Here is a 23,214-nt window from a genome sequence, read left to right on the forward strand (position 1 = left end):
ACCTACCTCGGCTGCACCCAGCCTGTGCTGCCGCGCTCCCTCCGTCCTGGATCCCACAGCCACCCCTCTGATCCCACAGCCACCCCTCCGATCCCGCAGCCACCCCTCCGTGGCAGCGCTCCCACTGCTCCCAGTCCCGCCCAGCATGGGCTGAGCACTCCCCGGCAGAGGCAGCCAGCCCTCCCCTCCGCTGCCACCTGCCAAGGGACAGGGGACAGAGCCGTCCCTTGTCCCAAAAGGGCACTGGGATGCTCCCGAAGCCACCAAGCACGAACAAAACCCCAAAGCCCCAAACAGCAGAAGGAAACACAGACCAAGTCTCCCGGCCCCGGGGACAGCAAGGCTTGGGATTTCTCCAGCAAGGTGAAGCAGGGGAGCCAGGTACGACGTTATCCCCGGTCTAGAAAGCGGCACCTGAATTTGGAGCTGCCTTTCCTCGGCCAGCTAAAGAAAGAGCAGGATCTAAGCCTGCATGGAGGGGTCGCAGCTCGGCTGCTGCTCAGCTGCGAGCCTTTAACTCCTCCTTCCCCAGCCTGCAGCGTGGGGCACAGAGGGGCTCCCCCAGCCTGGGGGGGGTGGGAGGGCTGGGTCCGGGGCTCGGCTTCCTTTAAACACACGAAAAGACGTGTGTCAGGCACATGGAAACTTCCAGAGATTGTGCGGAAAATCAGTGCTTTGAGGATGTCAGTGGGTTGTTTCATTAACTGATGTTTTAGAACAGAAAAGTTGTTTCCAGCCACAAAAAAAAAAAAAAAAAAAGGCCCAGAAAACCAACGAGCAGAGTAGGATGGCTGGTATCTATCAAAAGAATCTACCAAAGCACTGCTGCTTCTAGGTCTGCTCTTGTTCCTTTGTGCTTTTTAACCTTTTAACTACCCATTGAGCAAGCTTTGGTCCAAGAGGAACCAGGACCAAGCTCAGGTGCTGCTTCCCCCCTGCCCTCCCTGCTGCACAAGGACAGGTTTGTCCCCAGCGGTGGGATGCTGGTGGCAGCCCCCTCTCTGGGGGGGCTCAGGGCAGGACGGACAGCAGGAGCCCCCTCTCTTGGTGCAGAGATCTGCCACCTCTTTGCATCCACCTCTGGATGTCCCTCGCCGTGGCTGCTCTGCAGGGTGGGTGTGGGGTGATGCCATGGACCCAAAGGTGCCGTGCCACCCGTTGCCATGCACCGGCTCAGCCCCACGATGTTGTGAGCATGCAGAGAGCCCCTGAACACCCCGAATGCCCAGCCTTGAGGGGAGGCACTCACAGCCAGTCACCAGAACCCTGGGGACGAGGAGGCCATGGAACGAGTCCTGGCACAGCGCAGTGTGGTGCTCGGTGGCCAGGCAGGGAATGGCTCCGGCTGGCTGCTTCCCAGGGCTGTGAGGGACCCCAAAACGGCCGGGGGGATCCAAACCCTGCAGTCAGAGCTGGGTGCTCACCCTGAGCCCAGGTCCTGTGTCACCACAGGGCTGCATCCAAGCCCATGCACGTCTCCCTCTAAGCTGAGCATTAGGAATGTTTCCTCTGCCTTTGCCAAGCGCAAGCAGCCGATGGCAAAGCCGGGTGCAAACCGCTCGCCTCCACTTCCCCTCGGTGCAGCTCAGGGGAGCAGCCCCACAGCGGGGGGGACCTCGGTGCCCAAGGGCTGGGCGATGCGAGGCACAGACCAGCCCTGCCACGGGGGCAAGGGTTCCTCCAGGAGCCTGGAGCTGGGGCAGGCAGCTGGGCCCCTCTCCGACCCCTCACACCCTGCAGGGACCCGCTCTGGGTTTGTCAGCCGAGCCCACGGGCATCCCACAGAACCCCTTCTTGTGCCTTCCCCTCCCGAGGCAGCAGCACGCCCTGCTGAACAGCAGGAACACACGAGCTCGGTACCACCTGCAGACAAGCCAGGACTTCTCCTGGCAGCTGGAGACAGACAGACGGACGGACTTTCTCTGCGGTGTTATTCAAGTGCTGGCAGGAAGTCCTGGCCAATTTGCACCAGCAACTCGCATCAATATAAATTACATGAAGCGATCGAGAAACGCGGTTTGTGTAGGTGTAAGCCCCTGGAGCAGACCCAGACACGCGTGCTGGATGTGCGGGGTGGGATCCACGGTGTACAAACCTTCAGCAGGCAAAGAAAGTTCTTTCTTCCATGGGTTTCTGCATTTCACAGAGCTGAAGCCCGGTACGGAGGGCACAGCACCCCTGTGGATGGGGATGAGGGGCAGAAGCCACCTTTGAAGGCAGACGGGATGCTCCTGGGGTCCCAGCCTCACATTTTGGGGTCCTGCACTGCAGGACACAGCCTCTGCAGGGCGGCACCTTCCTGGCATGGGGCAACACCGGCTACCAGGAGCAAGTTCAGCCACCCCACAGATTTAGGAGGAAGCAGGCTGTTACTGTCAGCGTGCTGATCCTCCTACACAGATCACATCCTGCTAGGACAGAGCCATCATCTGAACATAAACCATGTCCTAAGGGCAGTATGGCTTCACAACATGAGCCGTGCCCTAAAGCCTTTAGGGCACAAGGTCTCAGCTCAGGAAAACACCCACCCCAAACCAACCCTGCTAGCAAAAAACACAGTGTTCTTTGGAGAAATGATTAATAAGAATCAGGGCCAGGCTTTGAAAGGGTTGCAGATTTAGTGGAAGGTTAGAGTGACCCCAGGAGCTGTGGGGAAAGGAGGAGGCTTTTGCTGCAGCCCGGAGACAGGCAGGGAGCAGCACGGCCCCAGGGTGCTCTTACCTGCTGCTGGACACAGTGCAGAGCCCTTCCCTGAGCACAGCTGGGATTTTGCCACTGCCCAGGGCTGCAGGCAGTGCTCAGCCACATTCCCAGCTTGATTGGAGGCTGCTGCCAGCACAGGTGCCTCCTTTCCCACTTCTCCCAGCACAAAGCCCAGGAGCAGGCAGAGAGGCGCCAACCCTGGGGGAACCCAGTGACCCACGGCAGGCAGCGCTGCTCCGGCTCAAACACAGCCACATTTTCAAGTAAAGGCATGAGTTGTTTCAGCTATTTATCAACCAGAAAGGTGCTCCACCTGCGCTCCCTGCTCAGCCTGCATGAAGCCAGGGTGACGTGGTTGGGCCCTGCCCGTGCCGCACCTTCTGCCCCAGCTGGCAGTGAAATGCCCTTGCCCCACATGCAGCTCCCTGTCCCCTGGGGTCTGCGCTGCTCTTTGGGGTGTGTGGGACAGGAGAAGACACCGCAAAGTAACTCAGCAGCAAAACCAACAGCATGAGCATCTCCCAAAACTGCTTCATCCTTCCTGCAAACTCTCAGAGATTTTGTCTGTTGCTTTGTAAAGCATTTTCCCCACAGCTGTACTGGCAGGAGCTGCCTGGGAGGCCTCAGGCACAAGAATGTGTGATGGGACTCTCCCATATTGTGCATCGTGCTCGGGAAGACCAGATGCTGGCAGCAGCAGAGGGGCCTGGGGAAGGGGTGCTGTGGCTTGGGGTCCCTGGCATGGCAGAGGCAGCTGCTGTTCCTCCTTGCCAAGGCCAAGTGCACGAGGCAGTGGCACGTCCTCCCCGCTTCTCCCTCGGGCTCCATCTGCTCCCAAACGCCACGGGGCTGCTGCCCTGCTCCCAGCCCCGCTCCTGCCCCAGGGAGGTGCCTGCTGGAAAAGAGGCTGTCAGGCTGCGAGCATGTGGGAGGCAGATTATTTTTTCTTGGTCTGAGCTTCACATGGATTCACGCCTGAGCTTTCTCTTAGAGGAAAGAATTCCTTGGCTGGGCTGCAGCGCGCACAGGGATGCAGCCCAGCTGGGAGGGAAGCTCCTCTCCTCTCCCTGCTTTTTTCTCCCTTTTACCCAGCTGGCCCAAAGGCTGGCTCCTTGCAGAGCTGCACCTGCCACTGCTGCCATGGGGAGACGGTGGGCGACAGGCGACAGGGCACGGAAAGCCAGCTTCTCTCTTGCTTCACACTGCAGCAACTCACGACGCGTTTCTTTTCCCCAGAACCGGATCCTACCAGCTGTAAACAGCATGCAAAAAAAACACTTAAGTTATTGGCCAAAAAGAGGGGGTTTCCCAGCCAGGCTGGGGAGAGAAGAGAACTAAATCCTGCTGCCAAAAATTCCAAAATCAGGAAGCGTTCCCGAGACTTGAAGCAAGCATTTGCAAACATACAAAACAATTACAGATGCCCTGCTGGGATGCTCTTGAGCAAGAGCGAAGGTAGGGATGCTGCACGGTCCTGCCTCCACATGCCATGTTTCGGGGCACGTTTTACAGCTGTGAGAGCTCTGGCTGCCTAACACGGCCGGGACAGAGCGCAGATGTGGGCCCACGTTTCAGCCTTGCAGAGGCCTGACATTGAAGAGGAGCTTGAAGGAGAAAACAACCTGAGGTGGCCTTTCTCCAGGGCCTGAGCACACTGTGACCTGCTGGGCTGCCCCGCGGGGCTCTGCTCGCTCTCGGGAGTGCAGCCTGTGCCCACCTCAATGTCAGGGACCTATCTGAGGTAAGTGGGAACCTCTCATTTCCAGACTAACCCTCTCTGAAACCCAGGAAGAACAGCAGAACTCACCCATTTTGAAGCCTTCTGTTGAAAACAGGTCTTAAAAAGGCATTTTCAGGCTGCTGCAGTGACACAAAGGTAGCACAAGGGGAAGGGAAGGGTCAGTGCGTCCTCACCTCTCCCGAAACCAGCGGAGCAGTGACACCTTCCTGGCGAGAGCAGCTCCACGGAGAGCCTCCCTTCAGAGCCTGCCACCGAGCTTCACCCACCACAAACCTTTCCAAAACACAGCGCTTATTTTCAAAACCCCGAGTCCTCTCTGTCCCCTCCATCGCCCCTAGACTAAACAGGGCTAATTCCTCCTGCCCCTCCTCATAGGTCATGTTTTCTAAACCCCTTTATCACACACGCTGATCTCCTGGAGGCTCGCACTTCTTGGAGCGAGGCGCTTGTCCTCCTTCCTCAGCAGGCCCGCACGAACTGCCCCGAGCACATCCCCGCCGCCAGCTCCTCAACTCACCTCAGCCATGCCTTCCGAGCTTAGTCACCGAGAATTATGTGGCAGACACCGTGAAGAGCTTAAATCAACCAAAAAATTGCACTTCCTCTTCCTGCCCTCGTCTCTTCCCCCCACCCAGGAGCTCGGTTACCTTGCCTGAGGTGAAATCAGGCTGCTTTGGTGGCTTGTTAGCAGGATGGGTTGTTCCCCCCATAAACAGCCCCAAACTGGGGCCCTGTGCCTGGCTCGGCCTCCAAGGAACACTTCTTGGAGGTTTGAGATTTTTCACAGTTCGGATGAAGTCACTTGTCAGCCCGTAAGCAATGCTCCAAGTGCATTTTACAACTTTCCCTTTCCTTTACCAATGCACAACGTGTCATTTGGGCCTACGTGGGCAGCGGCGACTGCAGCAACTGCACCTCAGCAGCCAGGAGAAAGGTGCTCCAGGCCCTGGTGCTGACGTTATTAATAAGTACACCCCACCAGTGCTAAGAACACCCTCCCCGCAATCAGCCTGGAAAGCAGGGAGCAATTTAGCTGTGTTTTTCCCAGTCCCCACTGCCTGGAAGCTCTCATCCCAGCTGCCCTCCTGCTCACAGCACCAGGATCGCTCGCAGAGTCACGTCCCAAGGTGGCAGAGCAGCAGATAAGGAGAAGGGAAGGAAGCTCACAGACCCCTTCCTGGACGTCAGAGCAGGGACAACATGCCCTGTGCAGCGCGGCATCCACTGAGCTGGAATTTAGAAGCAGTCAGGGCATGTTTTCTAAACCCACAGCAAGGAAAGAGAAGGGGATGTAGGACCAGATAACCTTCCAGAGGGAATGTCCAAGTGACATCGTGGGCAACAACACTCAGATAAACCATCCTACGACTTCTTCCCCATTGAACGATCCACCAGCAGGCCTCCAGCAACCTGACGGGTCCGGTGCCTTGATGGCTCTCCCGACTCGCAGGCCATATTCCCGTGTCCATGACGTGCGCTCCAGAAATCTGCTCCACGCTGTGTTTATGCAACCACGACTGCTTTACGCAGCCCTCCACGAGGAGAGAGGTTCTCATTACAAATATTTACAGCGCAGCAGAAGGCATCTGCCTAGCACGGCACATTTCTGTTGACAGTGCCACCAGCTTGGCCAAAACTGAACAAGCTCACTCATTAACAACAGAGAAGGTGGACCAGGTGGGAAGAGATGGGGGCAGCAGGATGCTGAGGCCACGTTTTCAGGGCTAGAGCTGCCCCACAAGGGGACTTGGGTGATTAAAAGGGTTTTGTGGGACGCTTGCTGGTAGAAGGGGGCTGCTTCCCCTCAACAGGAGCAGGGAACTGCCCAGCCACACCAGCCTCAGGTCCACCACCATTTCCACGACCTACCAGGGGTAGAGAGCTCACTGGCCCCATACACACCCTGGTGCCCTTCAAAGGTTGGGATTAATTTAAGCTCTGAATCACGAGGTTTAATTCCCCTTCCCAAGTTGTTGTTGTCATGGCTGACGGTAATGCTTGATAATTATATGTGTCGAGTCACTTTCCCAAACTGCTAAAATTAAATTACCTGGCTGACAATGGACAGTGAATTCCTTACGGACAAAGAGTTCCATAATAAAACAGAGTTTAAGTTAAGATGATGATAATAATCTTTTTATAGGATCTGCCTCCCCTCTCGTTCATATCACAGAGGCACGCTGGGGGTTAGGAAGAATGGCAGTCCTTGCTCAGCTTTGTCTAGCGTACTCCTCCTTTGATACATATCTGTGAAATCACCTCTTACTCAGCTTTATCACAGTCCCGTTCACTTTCATCTCTCTTCAAAGGAGATTCCTCCGTGCTTTTGATTATCCCAGTCATACTTTCTTATTTCCCTCCAACGCTGAAGCAAGCAGATGACCAGCACATGACTCCCAACTCACTACACTCCAACCGTCCTTCGGCCTCCTAAGAGCTCGTTTTTCTTTTAAATGCCACAAGTCCTCACTGAGGGGGGGCTAGGATGACTCCGCACCAAGTTATTTAGTACTCTGGAGGGGCTACTTCCAAACTGAAGGAATTCCAGCTATGTTCTGGCAGAAGACAAGCCTGAGACACTCACCCCGCAGCCATCCGGCAGCAGATCTGCCTTGCTCATCTCTGTTCCTCCGTGGCCTTTCTGTATCCCCCAGCACAGTCCCCTCTGCTGCTAGCATAGCCCGAACACTGTTCTTTGTCAAGCGTTTCCGTGCTGTTTTCATCTCGCTCCAGCTCACTGCCAGCCACAGGGTTCCCAGCTCTCACACACATTTTAACAATAGCTGGAAACTGAGGCCCTGCCTGCAATCATCTATTCATAGCAGAGTCCGTTCTCCTCCCTGTTAGACCACGTTTCTCCTGGAAAAAGAACCGAACCTTTTCAGATCCCTCCCTGACATTGGCAAACAGCCTCCTCATGCCTCATGAGCAGCCAGCAAGCACCAGCCCAGCTCGGAAACCTCCAAGGGCAGCCAGGCTCTGCCTGTCAGAACAAATTGGGGTACAATTACAGCAGCGCATGGCTTCCTCCTGGTGGATCTACGTGTCCCTCAAAGTCAGGTTAAAACGAGACAGAGGTCTTTACCCAAGCATGAACCAAAGGAGCAGGAAAAACAGAGGCGCCAGCTGGAATAGCTGCTTTGCAGGACTAATTTTAGTGGCCTGTATTTACTGCTCTTCCACAGGAGATGGGAGAAGGAGCAGGGTGTTTAGTTTTGCAAACCCCAAGCCAAATGCAGCCTCTGATTCGAGTCCAGCCCAAAGCCTCCTGAATGCTTTCAGACCTTCTTTCACCTAAGGGTCCCGAAGCGTTGGACGGGGATGGCTGGTTAATAGCTCCACCACCTTATGTACGTTGGATGAGATACAAGCCACTCGCCACATCAGAGAGCCTGTGACCGGAGGGCACCGCATTACTTACGCCCTATAATCCTCTTCCCGTAGCGATCCTCCCCCGCCACGTTGAGTGCAGTGTTTTCTTACTTAGTCAAGTTTAGACTTCATCCCTTTCACACAGTTTTCATCCCTACGTTATTATTTGCCATAGAAATCAAGTTTTAAGAGAGAAGTAAACATGGGGTAGAGTTTCCCTATTATTTCGTGCTCTCTTAGTGAGAACTATTGCTACACAGATGGGATCAGACGAGAACCACTCCGCTCCAGCTGCTTCCAAGCCAGCCTGGAGAACAAAACCAGAAAGCAGATCCTAGTCCCAGACTGGAACCCACTGCAAGCCAAGCAGGAACAGTCTCCAGTTTCAGATTCTGATCTCAATTAAAAATAAGTAAATATGGGACTGGGACGGGCAAACCCAGCCTCACAGCATCCCCACCCCACTGATGAGGAACTCACAGCACAGCTAAGGTGACTTCTGTGCTGCTCAGAGCTGGGTGACACCTCCGTGGCCAGACCCTCGGGGTCACAGCACAGTCCCCAGACCTGGTCACTGAACCACAGGTGACGTGATGTCTGCACCAGGAGCTTGCAAGTCAAAACAGACACTAACCAACAGCACGCAGTGCAACCTGATAGCCTGTCCACTGGCTCTGTCATTTCAAATTCACCCATTATTCAGTCTCGATCTTGCACAACACAGGCCCTGAAATCAAAGCCCGGATGCAACCATGCAGGAGCTGGGCCAGCTCTGGGCAGTGACGGGTGACAAGGTGAGGCTGGTGGCACACCAGCCCCCTCCTGCTTTGCTTCCCAAATTTTGCTTCCCATTTGCATGGTCCTCCTGTGGCTGCTGTGTTGTACGGCTGGCTTTGGGTGACACCGTCAGCCCTGGAGCTACTGTATCCTCCTGCCCTGCAACCAGAGACACTCAAACCAGCTCACAAAACACCCTGAGCCCCATTGTCCTCGCAGCTCAGGTACTTATACTCTTTACAAAGGTTTTCTCCAAACTGTATCTTAACCTCTTCACTCCTGCCACCAAAACAGAAGAGCCTGGAGTGTGTCGATGCCACAAAAATCCATTTTAGGAACAAACGCCTCTTAATATTGCCCAGCTACAGATTTAAAAACCCCGTTTTCAGATCCTGTCACTACAGCAGCCCTGGCATCTCCCGCTCAGGTGAGCAGAAATTTCTGTCCTCCCAAAGCCAAAGTGCTGCCCCACCATCCCTTCTCCCTCACGGGCACCTGTGGGGTGAGGAGGAGCAGAGCCAGGTTGGGTGCTGGGCACTCAAATGCCTCCCTGTGCTTGTCCTGAGAGCCCTTCTCCATCCCTCTCCTTCCTCGTTGCTGGAGGGGGTGAATACAACTGAAAGTCAGACAGGCACCTCAGCAACAGCTCCCAGGCTTTAAGGAGCAGAGCTTTAAGGAGCAGAGCAGCACCCCGCCAGCTTGCCACCCTGCACCTACCCATAAAACATTACCTTTCAGGGGAGTTCCCACAGGAGGCAAGGCAGCAGCTTCGCTCACCCACGCCGGTGCTGTAGATCAAGCGTGGCTTTGAAGACCTTTCCTCCTGCTTTCACTCCTGTCCCACCTTTCCTCCTGCTTTCGCTCCTGTCCCACCAGATCACACCACCTGGCTAGCTCCACCTGCTGAAAACCACCTGGTATCAGATTAAAAATCCCCCTTTTTTTTTTTTCTCCCCTCTGCAGACTGTCAGCATTCACCATGGCCTAGCAGCATCAGGAGCGTTGATAAACCTTGCTGCCCCCTCAGCTGCTGCACCTTGCTCGGGGTTGGTGCTGCTGCAACGCCCCCAGGGCTAGTTTTTTATTCTGCTTGTACAATGCACTGAGGCTGCTCTCTGACCGCAATATAGGCTCAGGCAAAAGGACTTCCAGGTTGGGCATCCAGATGGGAAATCCTTTTCTTTTGTAGGGAAGAACCTCCCAGCTATGCTCTCTAGAGACAGCATCCAGAAGAAAAAAAAAAAAACCCTACAGGTACATCAGAACTTCATAGGGGCTCAGACAAAGGAATTATTTCACACGGGCAGAGGTTTTTGTACATGTGCATGAGGTTGGTTTCCCCTTCACCCACATCCCAAACTCCTCCGTACCTTTCCTTGTCCGACCATCCACCCCCAGCAGCGCACGCTGACATGAGGAACTCTGATTTTGTGTCTCAGACAAGGATTTTTAAACCTGCTCAAGGCAAATCACAGCTCAAGCTCTTGAGCAAAGATATCAAAGAGAGAGCAGAGCTGCTAATCCCTTCGCTATAAGCTTTCCAGCTACACACGGTCACATTAAGAAGAACTTTCATTGTCTGCAAACCTCAATTTCCCTAACTACGAGAGGAGGATGACAGTCTCTTGACTCCTGGGGTGTTGCCAGGATTAGACAATGTTTGCTCATCGTTAATGTAGGTTTTGGTGCCTGGTGTTATTTCTATAACCATCACATTATAGAAAGGCCAACGAACGCATTCCAGTGAGTCAGAGCCTTCCCGCAGCGTTAGTGCCGTCCTCAGAGCTTAGCCAGGCTCTGTATTTGGATAAAGCCCACCGCAACCCCCTCCTTCAGAGATCCCAAAGTACGTCAGAGCGACAGCCTTTTCCTGTCGCTGCCTCGTCTCTGTGTTCAGGACGAGGAACACTTGGAAGATGATGCTGAAATTGAAGAAGGGAAAGAAAACAAACCCAAACCACACATACAGAAAAAAAAAAAAAAGTAAAAATAAATCAAAGTCTCCTCAGAAAAATTCTTAGCATTAGAGAGTGTCTAGCTAGGGTCAGACAGCAGGGAGAGGAGCATGTGGAAAGAGATGTGCTTAGGTAGAGATTAAAATGAATGCTGGGAAAAGAGAATTTCCATTTCTTCTCTTCCAGTGAGAACCTGTTGCCAGCCCAGCACCTCATGTAAACCAGCAGTCACGTTACCAAACCTCTTTCATGGAGGAAAATATAGAGAACCTTGGAAATATAGAGAATATACACATCTTCCGACAAAAACACAGACTTTTTCTGGAAAAGCATTGCTTCCTTGACCCTACAACTCTTATCTGGAAACCTCTTGCACTCCAAGGACACCAGGCAGGGCTGCAACCCCGATCCCTATCACCCTGAACCATGGCTGAAGATGTTTTTTCCTGGCTCTCCAGGTACTGATACTGCTAACCAGCCATATCCCAAACTCCCTCGGCTCTCTGCCACAGGGCTTCAAGCTCACAGTCAGCCCCGGGAGCGCTGCCTTTAAACCAACAACGCACAAATCAAACCGTGGGCGGGTGACAGAAAATTTCAACATACGGAAAGCAGAGAAAGGGCAGGCAAAGCTCTCTCCTGGGACTTTCTTCTCCTCATCCTTGGCCTTCAGTACTCCACCTCTGCATCCCTTGTCTCTCCCTTTACAAGGCACCCTGCCCACCACCTGCCCTATCCCACCCCTGCCTACCCGCTGCAAACACCCCACGTCCTCCAGCCCACCCCACTGCTCCCCAAATCCTCACTTTCCCCCATTTTGTAATTCCCCATGTCTTTACCTCTCCCACACCCTCACCTTCCCCCCCTTCCACTCCCACCACCCATCATCACCACAGGTCACGGACACCCCAAACCGCCCATTACACGCCAAACGCTTTTGGAAAATTCTTCTCAGCCACAAATTTCCAGTTCCCTCAGCCTGGGGCGGCTGATTCACGATGACTGGCTGCTGGCCGACCGCCCCAGCCCCACGCCGATGGGGGCTGGTGTCAGCACAGGACAGGAGGCCAGTTTTGGTTTTGGGGGGCACAGGAGGGTGCTGAGCCGGCCAGAGCAAGGTGCTCATCAGCACAGCACAACTGGCAACAAGACGACACGCCGCACGCTGCGTGTGCAGGGTCTGTGCTCCACTTGGAGCTTCCAGACAGCTGTTCGAGGAAATTGCCATCAGTGTCAGCCTCAGCACCACTATTAGACATCTCATCTATGTCCGGGCCCAGCTTGAACCCATTTAAGTTGTAAGGGATAATGAGATAACAGCATGACATGTTGCAGCTGAAGGTTATTTAAACACCCATCTGGTACCTGTTAGGCAGCATACATCCTATTGTTGTATAGGAAATATATGCCACCTCCCTCCCATATGGAAAGGAGAAGATCTATAGACGTGTCCCATGCTACCCCTTCTTTGTACATGAATGAGATAATTCTCCTTCTCTGTGTTGTTTCTAGCGTGTCACTTTGTATTTTTTAACCGAGTTTGGGAGATGTGGTCCCCTGCAGGTTGGTGGAACCTCGTGGAAGGACAGAAGACCAAAGTGAAGAATTTACTACGGACATTGTCCCCCTCACACAGTCAGTCAGAAGAGGCTCAGTTCCAGATATATTTGAGGAGAAAATACAGATTATCAACTGCGAAGCCTACACAACCTTTCTAAGACACAACTTGCTGCCGTGCTTTATCCCAGAAAGATTCAGGGCTGACCACCCATCTCACCACTCTCAGGACCACGCTATTCCTAGAGAGGAAGGGGAAAACATCTGCTGAGCTCTGCGAGGTGAGCAGTGCAACCTGCCTGCACCTTTAACTCGGATGTGCAGCCAAAAGAATCTGCAGATCGCAGCTCTGCCGCCTCATTTCTTTATTCAAACTCTCCGTCCTCCTTTGGGAGATAACTTGGGCTGTTCTCGGTCCCCTCTGAGATTGCCTGTGAGGCTCTTGTCCTCGGGGAGCCCGAGCAGCCGTGAGCACTGTCCTGTCTGATATCCCAAGAAATCACATTTCATAACACAACCTCTGTTTTTAAGGCGATGTTTTTAAAAACCTCCTTTCCTGTTTTTCTCGGGAACGACGTTCAGTCTTTGCAGTCGTCCTGCCCCCGTAAATTCTGGCCCAAACCCTTTGTCTGACACCCCATCTAGCGTTCAGCCCAGCCAAATGCAGAGGACTGGTGCATAGAGGAAACAGAGCTGACCGGAAAATTCCCAGTATTTTTTCAGCTGTATCAAGCCACTTCTGTAAAAATATCCTTTGAACTGACCTCAGGAGAGTCCAGGCAAGAAGGAAACCTGCACGACGCCTCCAGTGCTGATCCCTTCCTCGAGGCAGGCTCCGGCTGAGCTGAAGGAGAGGTGGCAGCCTGACAGCCCAGCGAGCCCAGCTCCGTGTGCCTCAGCTCCTGGGCAGCCCAGGGCATGGGGCTTTGGGGACACCCCCCGTAGGGGAGCCGCCTGGGCAAGCTGCCTTGGAATAAGGAGCCAAGAGCAGGAGCTGTGCCCGGCTCGAGGGCAGCGGACAGAGAGGACCCGAAATGGGCAACGCCGTGGCTTTCCCCATAAGCTGCACAGGGCAAACCTTGTTTCAAGAGACATCAAGTGTTAAACGTGTGCACTGACTACTAAATAATGCTGTTCGGTGTTTTTCCAGCGACGCTTTTAAAAATAAAATGGGGATTACTTACATGTGCTTTTCACATTTTATCATTTTAAAAAATGTTTACTGAGAAAATGAAAAACGTTTCGCTGTCTGTCCCTCCCCTTTGCAAGTACGCTGTTTTGGCAGGGCAGGGATCACGAAGCTGTCAGGACAAAATACCTGCTCTGAGAACCTGCTTTCAAAAAGCAGCTTTCTCATGTGTCCAGTCCTCTGAGCTGCACAGAAAGAAACCTCCGGGCTGCACGCAGCCCCCCGCGCTGAGCCCAGAACAAGCACCGCTATGGTCCTGTAATCACCAGATCAATTAGCACCTCACTTCAGATGAGGTCCCAGTCCTGCTCTCCTCAGAGCTGGGGTTGTTCTGATCAAATTCTCACTCTCCCCACGCGATGCCGCCCGTTCCTGGGCGATGCCCTGCTCAGACACTTTCACTTCTCACCACACAGAGCGGTAACTTTGCCCGCGACATGAAATCATCAACACATCCAGCTTACAGGAAATTCGGCTCCCATTTGCTGGAGCAGCCTGAAGCACCACGCTGCAGGGAGTTGTTCTGCAATTTCTGTTTCGCTTTCCTTCCCTCCTGAGCCAGGCTGGCTTTCAGCTTCCACCATGAAGCTTCTGAGCGTTGGTGTATTCTTTGTTCTCGTGCCCGCCTTGTTGCCAGCCTTGGATCCGCTCAGCGCTTCGCTCTTCATGGGGGGTGCCGCCATCACCTGGCAGCTCTTCTCCTCTCACTCCTGGCTCAAGTGCCGTCTCCTGGAGTGCTGCAATGTGAAGGACACGCTGAACTTCTCAGGTAAGGCAGTGGCAAGGGCATCGGGAGCCAGCTGCCAGTGGGGCCTGCTGACGGTCCCAGGGTGGCGATGGCTTCCCTCTTAACACCAGCATCCCCGGGGTGGTCGTGGAAAGATGAGAGTCAAAGCCCACAGCAGCTCCAGAAGGCAAAAGCTTCTCATTTAGCTTATCCCGCATGAGGACACATTCCCTGCTTGCTGTACAATTACTGGAGCCTTTTCCTTGCTCGTGTCTTGGTTTTCATTGGCGGAAGCAGGCAAAATTCTGTAGCTAAATTTAAGACTAAGAGCTAACGATCCCACATCGTGAGATGGACACCCCGGTGGTATCCCAGACCCCAGGCAGCAGTGGCCTATAATCGATGTCAAATGAGCAGCGATCAGTGGTAGCTCTAAGAGTCAGAACATTGCTGTTTCATTTCCCCAAGCCAAGCAGGCTGGAAGTCTCCTGAGAAAGGGGAAGACGGGCAGCTGGCTCACCCTGCCTGTAGGGAACTAGTGCAGAGTCTGAAAAAAGCTTACGCAACCTTTCAACCGTAAATTCCAGATCCTGCCACCTGGAAATCCCCAACCCCTTTGTCATAGGACTACAAATATTGTTTAACTTCAGGGCACAGATTTTGAAGGAAATTCTCAAGCACTTGAGACCTGTGTGCCTCCAGGTACTTCAATGCATCTCTTCATACCGGCTCTGGATTTGGCTGGTTACAAACGGGCTGGTTTTTAACACTTTAGCCACTGAAAAAAAACAGTCGTGGTTCTTTTTTAAGAGGACATGATACAGCAACAGAAGGACTTATTTCTATAAATATGAGGTACGTTAGATGCCACAAAAACAGTTAAGGAGAATTTAGCATATGTAGAGAACAAGTCCCTCAAGTAAATTAGAACCCATCCCAGGGCTTCACAGGAGGCAGTAGCTACCATGTTGTTGGGATGCCTGCCCATCTCGTCATGGGCTGAGGGCAGGGAATAATTGTTCTTTCTGATGGTCATTCAGCTAGAGTCAAAAAAAGGGACGAATAAATGATATTTTCTGTCTCCCCTCTCATTCTTCCAGTTGTGAAAACGGATTTGGAGCGAAAAGTCTTTGGCCAGCATCTTGCTGTCCAATTAATTCTGAGAGCTCTGAGCGCAAATATTTACTCCAAACGGCCCAAGAAACCCCTGGTGATGTCCTTCCACGGCTGGACTGGAACAGGCAAAACGTTTGTCAGCAGTATCATCGCAGAGAATTTCTATCAGCCTAGTATAGCAAGAAGGAGGTTTGTGCACCACTTTGACACGGTACTGCATTTCTCACACGCCTCACGTGTCCATCTGTACAAGGTACTTCCAGCTGCACCTCATTTTCTCTAATTTGTCTGCAACTGTGAGTGCAAGCCCCAGATAACATTGCCTCTTCTCACAGGAACAGCTGCAGGATTGGATTCGGGGCAATGTCAGTGCCTGTCCAAGGTCCCTTTTTATCTTCTCTGAAATGGATCAGATGCCACATGGCCTGATAGACTCGATTACGCCTTTCCTTGGCTACCATGAAGAGATTGATGGAGTTTATTATGGCAAGGCAATCTTCATCTTCTTGAAGTAAGGAAAGCTAAAAAAGAGAATTACAGTCCCAAAGAATCAGCAGGGACAAAGGGAGTAACAGTTGGTAATAGGTTTGTGGCTGACTGCAACTTAAACCACTGCCAAGATCTGAGCAATAAAGATGGCAAAGATACAGCTCTAATGAGCTCACAAATCTCTTTCCTAACAGCAATGCAGGTGGAGATAAGATAACAGAGATTGCTCTTGATTACTGGAGAAGTCTGAAGAGAAGAGAAGACATCCCTGTGAAGGAGCTCCAGCATCTGCTATCTGAGGAAATTTTCAGGAACACAAACAGTGAGTACCTCTGGGCCCCAGTTCCAGGACTGCTGATGTTTGGTGTCTTCTGCAGACTGGTCTGGGAAGTGTGCAGCAATGCGCTGGCCTCTGCAGCACTCAGATGGGAAAGCTCCCCATTCTCTCTTCCAGGTGGTTTCTTTCAAAGTCAACTGATCCAGAAGAACCTGATTGACTATTTCATCCCTTTCCTTCCTCTTGAATATAAACACGTGAAACAGTGTGTCCGGGAGGAGCTGCGTGCGCAAGGGCATCCTGAGGATGAGGCCCTCATCACAGAGATTGCCTTGGCAATGACCGACTACCCCAGTGAAGAAAGACTCTACTCCAGCAAAGGCTGCAAGACTGTCGCCTCCAAAGTGACTCTGAGCACCTAGACATTCTGAGGCCAAACGCCTTGTGTTCCTACTGCACGACCAAAGCAGATGAAAGAACCAGTAACTCCCTTCCCCATCAAGCTACACGTCCTTGATGGGATTCGGGCTTTTCCATAGCAGAGGGACCTTCAGAAGAGCCCTTAAATAAATACAAAGGGCAATGCAACAATCATAGCACAGAGTAAGCAGAAGAGGGACATGCATGGAGGATGAGGCTTGCTCTCTTTGCCACACAATCACTCCCAAGTGTAAGTATTTTAAAGAGGACAATCTCCCACTTTTGTGGCAGGACTGTTTGCACCCAGCATTGCCCTAATTAATAAAATCTATTCATAAATAACCATCATGTGGAGTAGTATCAGCCTGCTTTATACAGCCTGTCACCCACCTTCTTCACAGAAATCACGCAGGAGATCAGCACCACAGCTCCTGCTTTACAGATGTGGAAACCAAAGCACCAAGGAGGAGACCGAGTGGTTCAAACCCAGGCGGCCTGGCCAGAGGCAGCGGTCCCAGTTCAGAAGCCCACACGCATGGCACCACTGCCTCATGCCAACGCGGCCATCACACCTTGCTGAGCTGTCTGCTTGGGGATCACAGCGCACCGGTGCCAGATAATGGCACGGAGAAACCTTTTGTGTCTCCACGCCATTTCTCTTGGTCTCTAGGCACCGGTGCTGGCTCACCGTGTGTCTGTCTGTGGGAGCTGCCTGCTGCCATGCTCACAGAGGGGGCTGGAAGCATGCTGAGGTAGTGGTTCGGCAGGCTGCCATCACTGCCTGCTGCCACGTCCCCGTGCCTGAGGCTGCCATGCCATTCCCTTGGGCTGTGGTGAGGGAGGAGAGAGAGAGGAGACTGGGGGCTGAGGCACTGTTGTGTTAAAGTAATTGGGAGTGATGCCCAATTAGCTGTTATAAGTCTGTCTCTGCTCCACACCGAGCTCCGCAGTGCTCCTCTTACAGTCAGCACACCGAGCTCCCCCAGCGTGGCCAACATCTAAGGTCGGGGGCCTAGGGAACTTGCATGGAGTGCAGCCACACTGCGCCCTGGAAGCTTCTTCAAGGAAAAGGCTGGATGTGGTGCTTAGGACAGGGTGTAGCGGTGACATTGGTGGTAGGGGACGGTTGGACCCGATGATCTCGGAGGGCTTTTCCAACGCTGATGTCTCTGTGAACGCGGGTTTCATTCCCAGTGCCCTTCAGGCACAGCGTGGGGCCGTGCCCCCACAGCCCACCCCAGAGGAGCTCTGGGGGGGGAGCTGAGGCACCGAGGCCTGGTCCCAGCTCACCCCATGACGTCACCAGAACCTAATGCCGTCACTGCGACCCGTGACGTCACCCCCAGCGTTACGTCGCGACCCACCCGAATCACCAAAAGGGCGCTCCCCCCCTTCCCCCCCCCCCCCCAGTGCCCTTAACAAAGATGGCGGCGGCGGCTACAGGCGGAGCCGGCCTGGCCTCGTCCTCCCGCCCGCTGTCGGCGGGACGGAAGCGGGGCCGCGGAGCCGCCATGCCGGGGGCGGCGGGGGCTGCTGCTGCCGCTGCTGCTGCTGCTGCCGGGGCTGGCGGCGCTGGAGCCGCTCAGCGTGGGGCTGGCCATCGGCGTCGCCTCGGCGCTCACCGGGTACCTGTCCCACCCCAGCTTCTACTGCAGCTACGTGGAGTGCTGCCCCAGCGCCGGGCACCGCCTCAACGCCACCGGTACCGGGCGGACGCGGGGGGGGGGAGGACCGAGGGGACCGGAGGGGGGGAAGCGGGGAGCCCCGGGCACCCCCTGCCCCACAGCCGGGCTCTGAGGGCGGCTCTCCCCGCAGCGCTGCGGGAGCAGCTGGACGGGCGGCTGTTCGGGCAGCACCTGGCCAAGGAGGTGGTGCTGCGGGCCGTGACGGGCTTCAGCCACAACCCCAGCCCCAAGAAGCCGCTGACGCTGTCGCTGCACGGTTGGGCCGGCACCGGGAAGAATTTCCTCAGCCAGCTCCTGGCGCAGCACGTCCACCCCGCCGGGCTGCGCAGCAAGTTCGTGCACCTCTTCCTGGCCACCCTGCACTTCCCGCACCCGCAGCAGCTGCAGCTCTACCAGGTGAGCGCATCCCACACGGGCACGAAATGTTGGGAGAGCGGCTGACAGCTGCCCCAGAGCAGCGAGGGACAGCCCGCCCGCCGGTGCTATCCGCTGCTGGCTTTTTGGGAGAGGAGCCCATCGTTAAAAGCCCTCCCGTTAACTGGAGCCCTTCACCACTGCGGCCCCGTGGTGCTGTGCTTTGTGGCTGCGGCTGGAGCAGCGCTGGGCACAGCCCGGTGGTGCTCAGCAGTGCCTGTGCAGCCTCGAGGCTTGTTTGCTTCTCCCCTCTTCCACAGTGGACTGGGAGGGGGACGCAGGTGGGAGAGCTGGCCTGAAGTCACCAAGGGGTGTTTTGCACCATGGAGCACCGTGCAGAGCTCTAAAAACCACATCACTGGGCCATGAGAAAGTGTAACTTGTGTGAGAGCTTTCAGGTGACTTCACTCCTTGAAACAAGAGACCTCGCGGCTTCACATTTCAATGTTTGAAGGTGCCCCAAGCTGATGTGCTGGTAGGTGTGGTTCCTGTATGAAGGAGGAAACGCTGTTAAATCAAACAGAAAACACTTTCGTTTCTCCAAAACTTCCCATCCTAGCCTGACTGTAGCGTCGTATCCGTATGCTAAGCAGGAAGAAAAAGAAAGTCTCTGATTTGTGAGCAGGAAAAGAATTCACAATTAAATTCAGTGTCACGTTAAATGGTTCAATCACAAACATGTTTGTGGTCCTCTCTAGGGTTAAGGATACAACCAGTGAGTGCAGGATTTGGGCGGTTGGAAGGGCGCCTCTGGAGTCTGTGACGCACAACCACCCTGCAGTACGCCCTCTGCAGCCCTGGCTTTTCAGTGTTTCTCACCTTCTTGTTCCAGGAGCAATTGCAGAGCTGGATTCGGGGCAATGTCAGTGCCTGTCCTCACTCCGTCTTCATTTTTGATGAGATGGACAAGATGCACCAGGGCCTTATTGATGCCATCAAACCGTTCTTAGACTATTACGAGCAGGTTGATGGGGTGTCGTACAGGAAAGCCATCTTCATCTTCCTCAGGTTGGTAGCACTTTTTTCAGTTGTTGGAGATATCCAAATAAACCCGGATTTACGATGCTAACGATGTTCCCATGAGACCTTGCTCAGGTACAGCGAAATAGTTGCCCTGGGGTGAAGAACATCCCTCGAAGACAGAAGGGAACACTCTGGGCTCGTGAGTGCAGGGCCCGTGGCTATGGTGGAGCAGGTCTGACAGCGCAGCAGGTCACTGCAGTGTGCTGAGCTCAGGAGACTGGTCCAGGGCACAGTTAAGCTGAGAGCTCAGATTTTGGGACAGTTCTGTGGGGTGGGTGCACCCTGTACTGGGTCTGGCTGGGATGGAGTTAACTTCCTCCGTTGCAGCCTGTTTGGTGCTGTTTTGCATTTGTGGCTAAAGCAGTTCTGATAACACCCCGGTGTTTGGCTGTTGCTGAAGTGTTTGCACAGCTTCAAGGATTTCCCCCCCCACGCACACAGAGAGAGCAGGCTGGGGGTGGGCAAGACATTGGGAGGGGACACAGCCAGGAGAGCTGACATGAACCATGTAGTGCCATGCTCAGCAAGAAAAATTGGGGTAGAGAAGGAAGTGTGAGGTGTCAGCCTCCAGAAGGACAGTTGTCGAGAGACTGGCTGGGCACTGGTCTGTCTGGGAGGATGGTGAGTGATTTCCTTAGCTGTGTGCTTTTTAAAAATTTTGTCCTTTCTCTTTTCCTTATCTATTAAGCTGTCTTTGTTTTGACCAACAAGTCTTCTGACTTCTGTTTTTCCTGTTTTTTCCTCCCATTATGCTGGGGGCAGTGGGGGGAGGTGAAAGTGGCTGTGTGGGTGCTTGGCTGCTGGCTGGGGTCAACCTGCCCCACACTGATGGCAGTTGATAAGAACTGGAGATTTTCCCCTACATTTTGGCTTACAGATTTGTTTTAGTTACTTGTTTGACTTCAAGAAGACTAGCGATTCATGTAACCAGCTAAAAAGGAATTCTGGCTTAATTGTGTCTCAGCTCACTGCTGTAAACTTTTCTTTTATGAACAGCAATGCTGGTGGTGACTTAATTAATAAAGCAGCACTTGACTTCTGGACAAGTGGGAAGCGCAGGGAAGAGATACAGCTGAAAGACCTGGAGCCTGTGCTATCTGTAGGAGTCTTCAATAACAAGAACAGTAAGTCACTTTCCCCAGAAAATGGGAAATTGCCTTACTTCATAAGACAGGGTTATTTCTGCAATCTGTTTCTCACCTGCCTTGACCCTGCCCTGCTTCCTGTGACACCCCCACACACCTTCCTGTGGTGTCCCAGCTCCCTGCCCTTTTGTCCCTTCACTCCAATGTCATCCCGCCACAGGAAAGCTCTCAGCACAGAAGGTGCTATGTGGGGACACTGAAGAGTAGCAGCGACAACTGCAAGGTGCAGTCCCTCTGACCCATGCAGCTAACCAGCACACATTGCCTCCCTGGGGCAGCAGTCGAGATAAACTGCTTTGTGAATTCAGCCTGGTCTGCAGTTCCTGCCCTACGCAGGCCCAAGTTTAGAGAAAGTCCTTCCTTGGTAGCTATTTTCTTTTCCTTCCCCCTTCTCCTGCAGGTGGACTGTGGCACAGCAGCCTCATCGACAGGAACCTCATCGACTACTTTGTTCCCTTTCTGCCCCTGGAGCACAAGCACGTGAAGATGTGCGTCCGAGCTGAAATGAAAGCCCGTGGCCATGCTGTCGATGAGAAGGTAGTGGAGGCAGTGGCTGATGAAATGACGTACTTCCCAAAAGAAGCGAAAATCTACTCTGATAAGGGCTGCAAGACTGTACAGGCCAAGCTGGATATTCATGAAGACATCGCAGTGAAATACACGAAAGCCAAGGATTGATTACCCTTCACCTCTCCAAAGCACTGCCAGAGCTTTTGGAAACTTGTCTATTTGCACTTTTTATTTTTTTTTATTTTATTTTTTTACTATTGCAGGGAGTGTGGTGAAAATCTTGGAGAGAGCAGCGTGGGCTTTTAAACTTTTTTTTTAAAACATAAAATCCCACTGTTCATCTCTAAACTGGCTGATATCCAAATATTGCCCCCTTTTTTAACCTATAGAAAACTTCTGAGCATGGCACACACAGCGCTGGATATAGCCTCTCCTGATTTATTAATTGCTGGGATTGTTAAATCCCTGATTTGCCTTTCCACAAAACAATTCAAAACTGAGGAACTCTTGCAGACAATTATACTCCCTTCCATGTACACGGAAGCTCTAGTTCATGGGCTAGCCAAGTTAGAGGAGTTTATGGCGTGATCCTGCCTGTGATAGCGTCTGCAAGGGTACACACCTCACCATGTCACAGTAAGAAAGTGCAGTGTTGGGAGGCTCCCTGTCCTTCACAGCAGTCTGATGCTGTTGTGGCTTCTACTGATGAGATCCAGCTATTTAGGAACAGAACAGCAGGATTATAGTTTGTGTCTGTTACATCCTAGCACATCTCCTGCTATGGTAATACAAAAAGTCACGATGGGCTCAGAAGATCTGGTACTAAATGGGGGAGAAAGGGAATGAATGTAATTACTTGCCACTCCACTTCTTTGGGGAAAAAGAAATGGTGATATTTTCTCTTTTAATACTTTTCTGAGGGGACTGAGTGAACTTACATGGTAACTCCAGGGCGTCTGTCTTAGCACAGGGACCCAGCAGAGGGGTCTGACTTGCAACCTACTAGGCTGTTATGCTCTTCTTAAGCGGAAAACTCTCAAGGATTTGACTGCTGCAACTTGTCAGGTTACTCTGGGCGTGTGTTCCAGGGCCTGAAGTCCTCAAGATCTTCATCAGTCCCCCGAGCTGCACCCAAGAGCCTAGGCGTGGGTAATCCTCCTCTCACGCTGCTTGGAAGATACTTCCATGGCTGAAGTTATTTTTAATAGTGTATTTTTATACTGAAGTGTAAGCAACAAAAATGCAATGCTAGAGAACCAGAGAAGGGAGTATGGGGAAGGAGATCAGCCTCCGATAACCCCACACCTATCTAGTGAAGTATGTTTTATAGTAGCTTTTAATACTAAGTGGTGTCTGTGTGGAAGGGCGGGTGAGCGTTTAGGAGGCTGGGAAAGATTGATGTAACCTTCACGTGTGTGGTAAGGCTGGGGTTTAGACGTTGTTACAGCTTCAATTCTTTCATCATCTATCCATCCCTCGTGCAGGGCAGAAGTACCTATCACCTGTCTGAGTGCAGTGTTTTTAAACTGTTTTAAGGGAGCGGGCTCTTTGAACTGCAGCTTCTAATCCCTCACCCATACTTAAGCTTAAAAATGTGATGCAAAACTTATAGGCAAATTAACATACTGATGTTGAGAAGTTACAACAGGGAACTCAGTGTTTATGTAAAGCTCTAAATTAAAAGTGTCAATTGCCTTTTACAGCTCCACGTGGAGTTTGTCAAACGTTGGCAAACTCTTTGACACTGATGCAATCTCCAGAGCCCAATGCTAGCTAGCCGTTAACCTTGGGACATTGGACTGTTGCTTTTCCTAAGTAGCGTTTTGCCTCTTAACTGACTTATTCGTAGGTGTAAATGTCACCAGTTTCAGTTACTCCAAGTGCCAACTATTTGTACAGTTTCAAAACACTAAGTAATACTACTGTACTGCAGTTGGAATAAATCTTAAGTCACTTTGTCTCTTGCCTTAATTATTTCCAGCCACAGAAAAGGACTGTTTTATGGCAGCTTTCCATTAAGCCTCCTTTAGTCCTGCAGGATTCAGAAGGATCAAATCCGGGAGCGGGGTCAGGCACACAAACATTTCTTTCACCCAGACGCAGGCGATGCTCCG

At 52.7% G+C, this 23,214-nt stretch overlaps 3 protein-coding genes across 12 annotated transcripts in view; 2 read left to right on the plus strand and 1 right to left on the minus strand.

Annotated features, from left to right (window-relative positions):
* The window catches only part of PTGES (prostaglandin E synthase), a 28,400-nt gene that overhangs the window by 5,036 nt on the left and 150 nt on the right, over positions 1-23,214 (minus strand). The window contains exons 2-3 of one of the 4 annotated variants that reach the window (XM_040531570.1): positions 19,574-19,581; positions 7-67 (exon numbers count right to left, since the gene is read on the minus strand). Coding sequence is in view for 1 of the 4 variants with exons in the window: in XM_040531567.1 (XP_040387501.1) it covers positions 7,029-7,064 (36 nt within the window). In the remaining 3 variants the exon portion in view is untranslated. Of the gene's footprint in view, positions 1-6; positions 126-314; positions 474-7,028; positions 7,186-19,573; positions 19,582-23,214 lie in introns of those variants that run through there. The other 3 variants (XM_040531567.1, XM_040531571.1, XM_040531569.1) reach the window with 3 other exon arrangements.
* LOC121057402 (torsin-1A-like) lies at positions 126-17,743 on the plus strand. Of its 7 annotated transcripts, none has more exons than XM_040531557.1 (7): positions 126-381; positions 3,940-4,444; positions 10,735-11,006; positions 12,061-14,063; positions 15,122-15,390; positions 15,473-15,648; positions 15,821-17,743. In XM_040531557.1, the coding sequence occupies exons 4-7, from the start codon at positions 13,877-13,879 to the stop codon at positions 16,323-16,325; spliced, it is 1,137 nt and encodes a 378-aa protein (XP_040387491.1). In that variant the 5' UTR covers positions 126-381; positions 3,940-4,444; positions 10,735-11,006; positions 12,061-13,876; the 3' UTR covers positions 16,326-17,743. The 7 variants fall into 7 exon arrangements, with proteins under 7 accessions (XP_040387491.1, XP_040387497.1, XP_040387494.1 ...); XM_040531563.1 differs by lacking the exon at positions 10,735-11,006 and having other exon boundaries at positions 15,821-15,948; positions 16,081-17,743; XM_040531560.1 differs by having other exon boundaries at positions 9,557-14,063.
* On the plus strand, positions 17,743-23,058 carry LOC121057406 (torsin-1B-like; the record flags this gene model as incomplete). The annotated part of the gene is made up of 5 exons (XM_040531572.1): positions 17,743-18,025; positions 18,139-18,404; positions 19,255-19,430; positions 20,442-20,569; positions 20,991-23,058. Coding segments are annotated over 5 exons (1,131 nt in total), but the record flags the coding sequence as incomplete, so codon positions are not given.

The sequence above is a fragment of the Cygnus olor genome, chromosome 19 (genome assembly GCF_009769625.2).
Source record: "Cygnus olor isolate bCygOlo1 chromosome 19, bCygOlo1.pri.v2, whole genome shotgun sequence".
Classification (NCBI taxonomy): Eukaryota; Metazoa; Chordata; class Aves; order Anseriformes; family Anatidae; genus Cygnus; species Cygnus olor.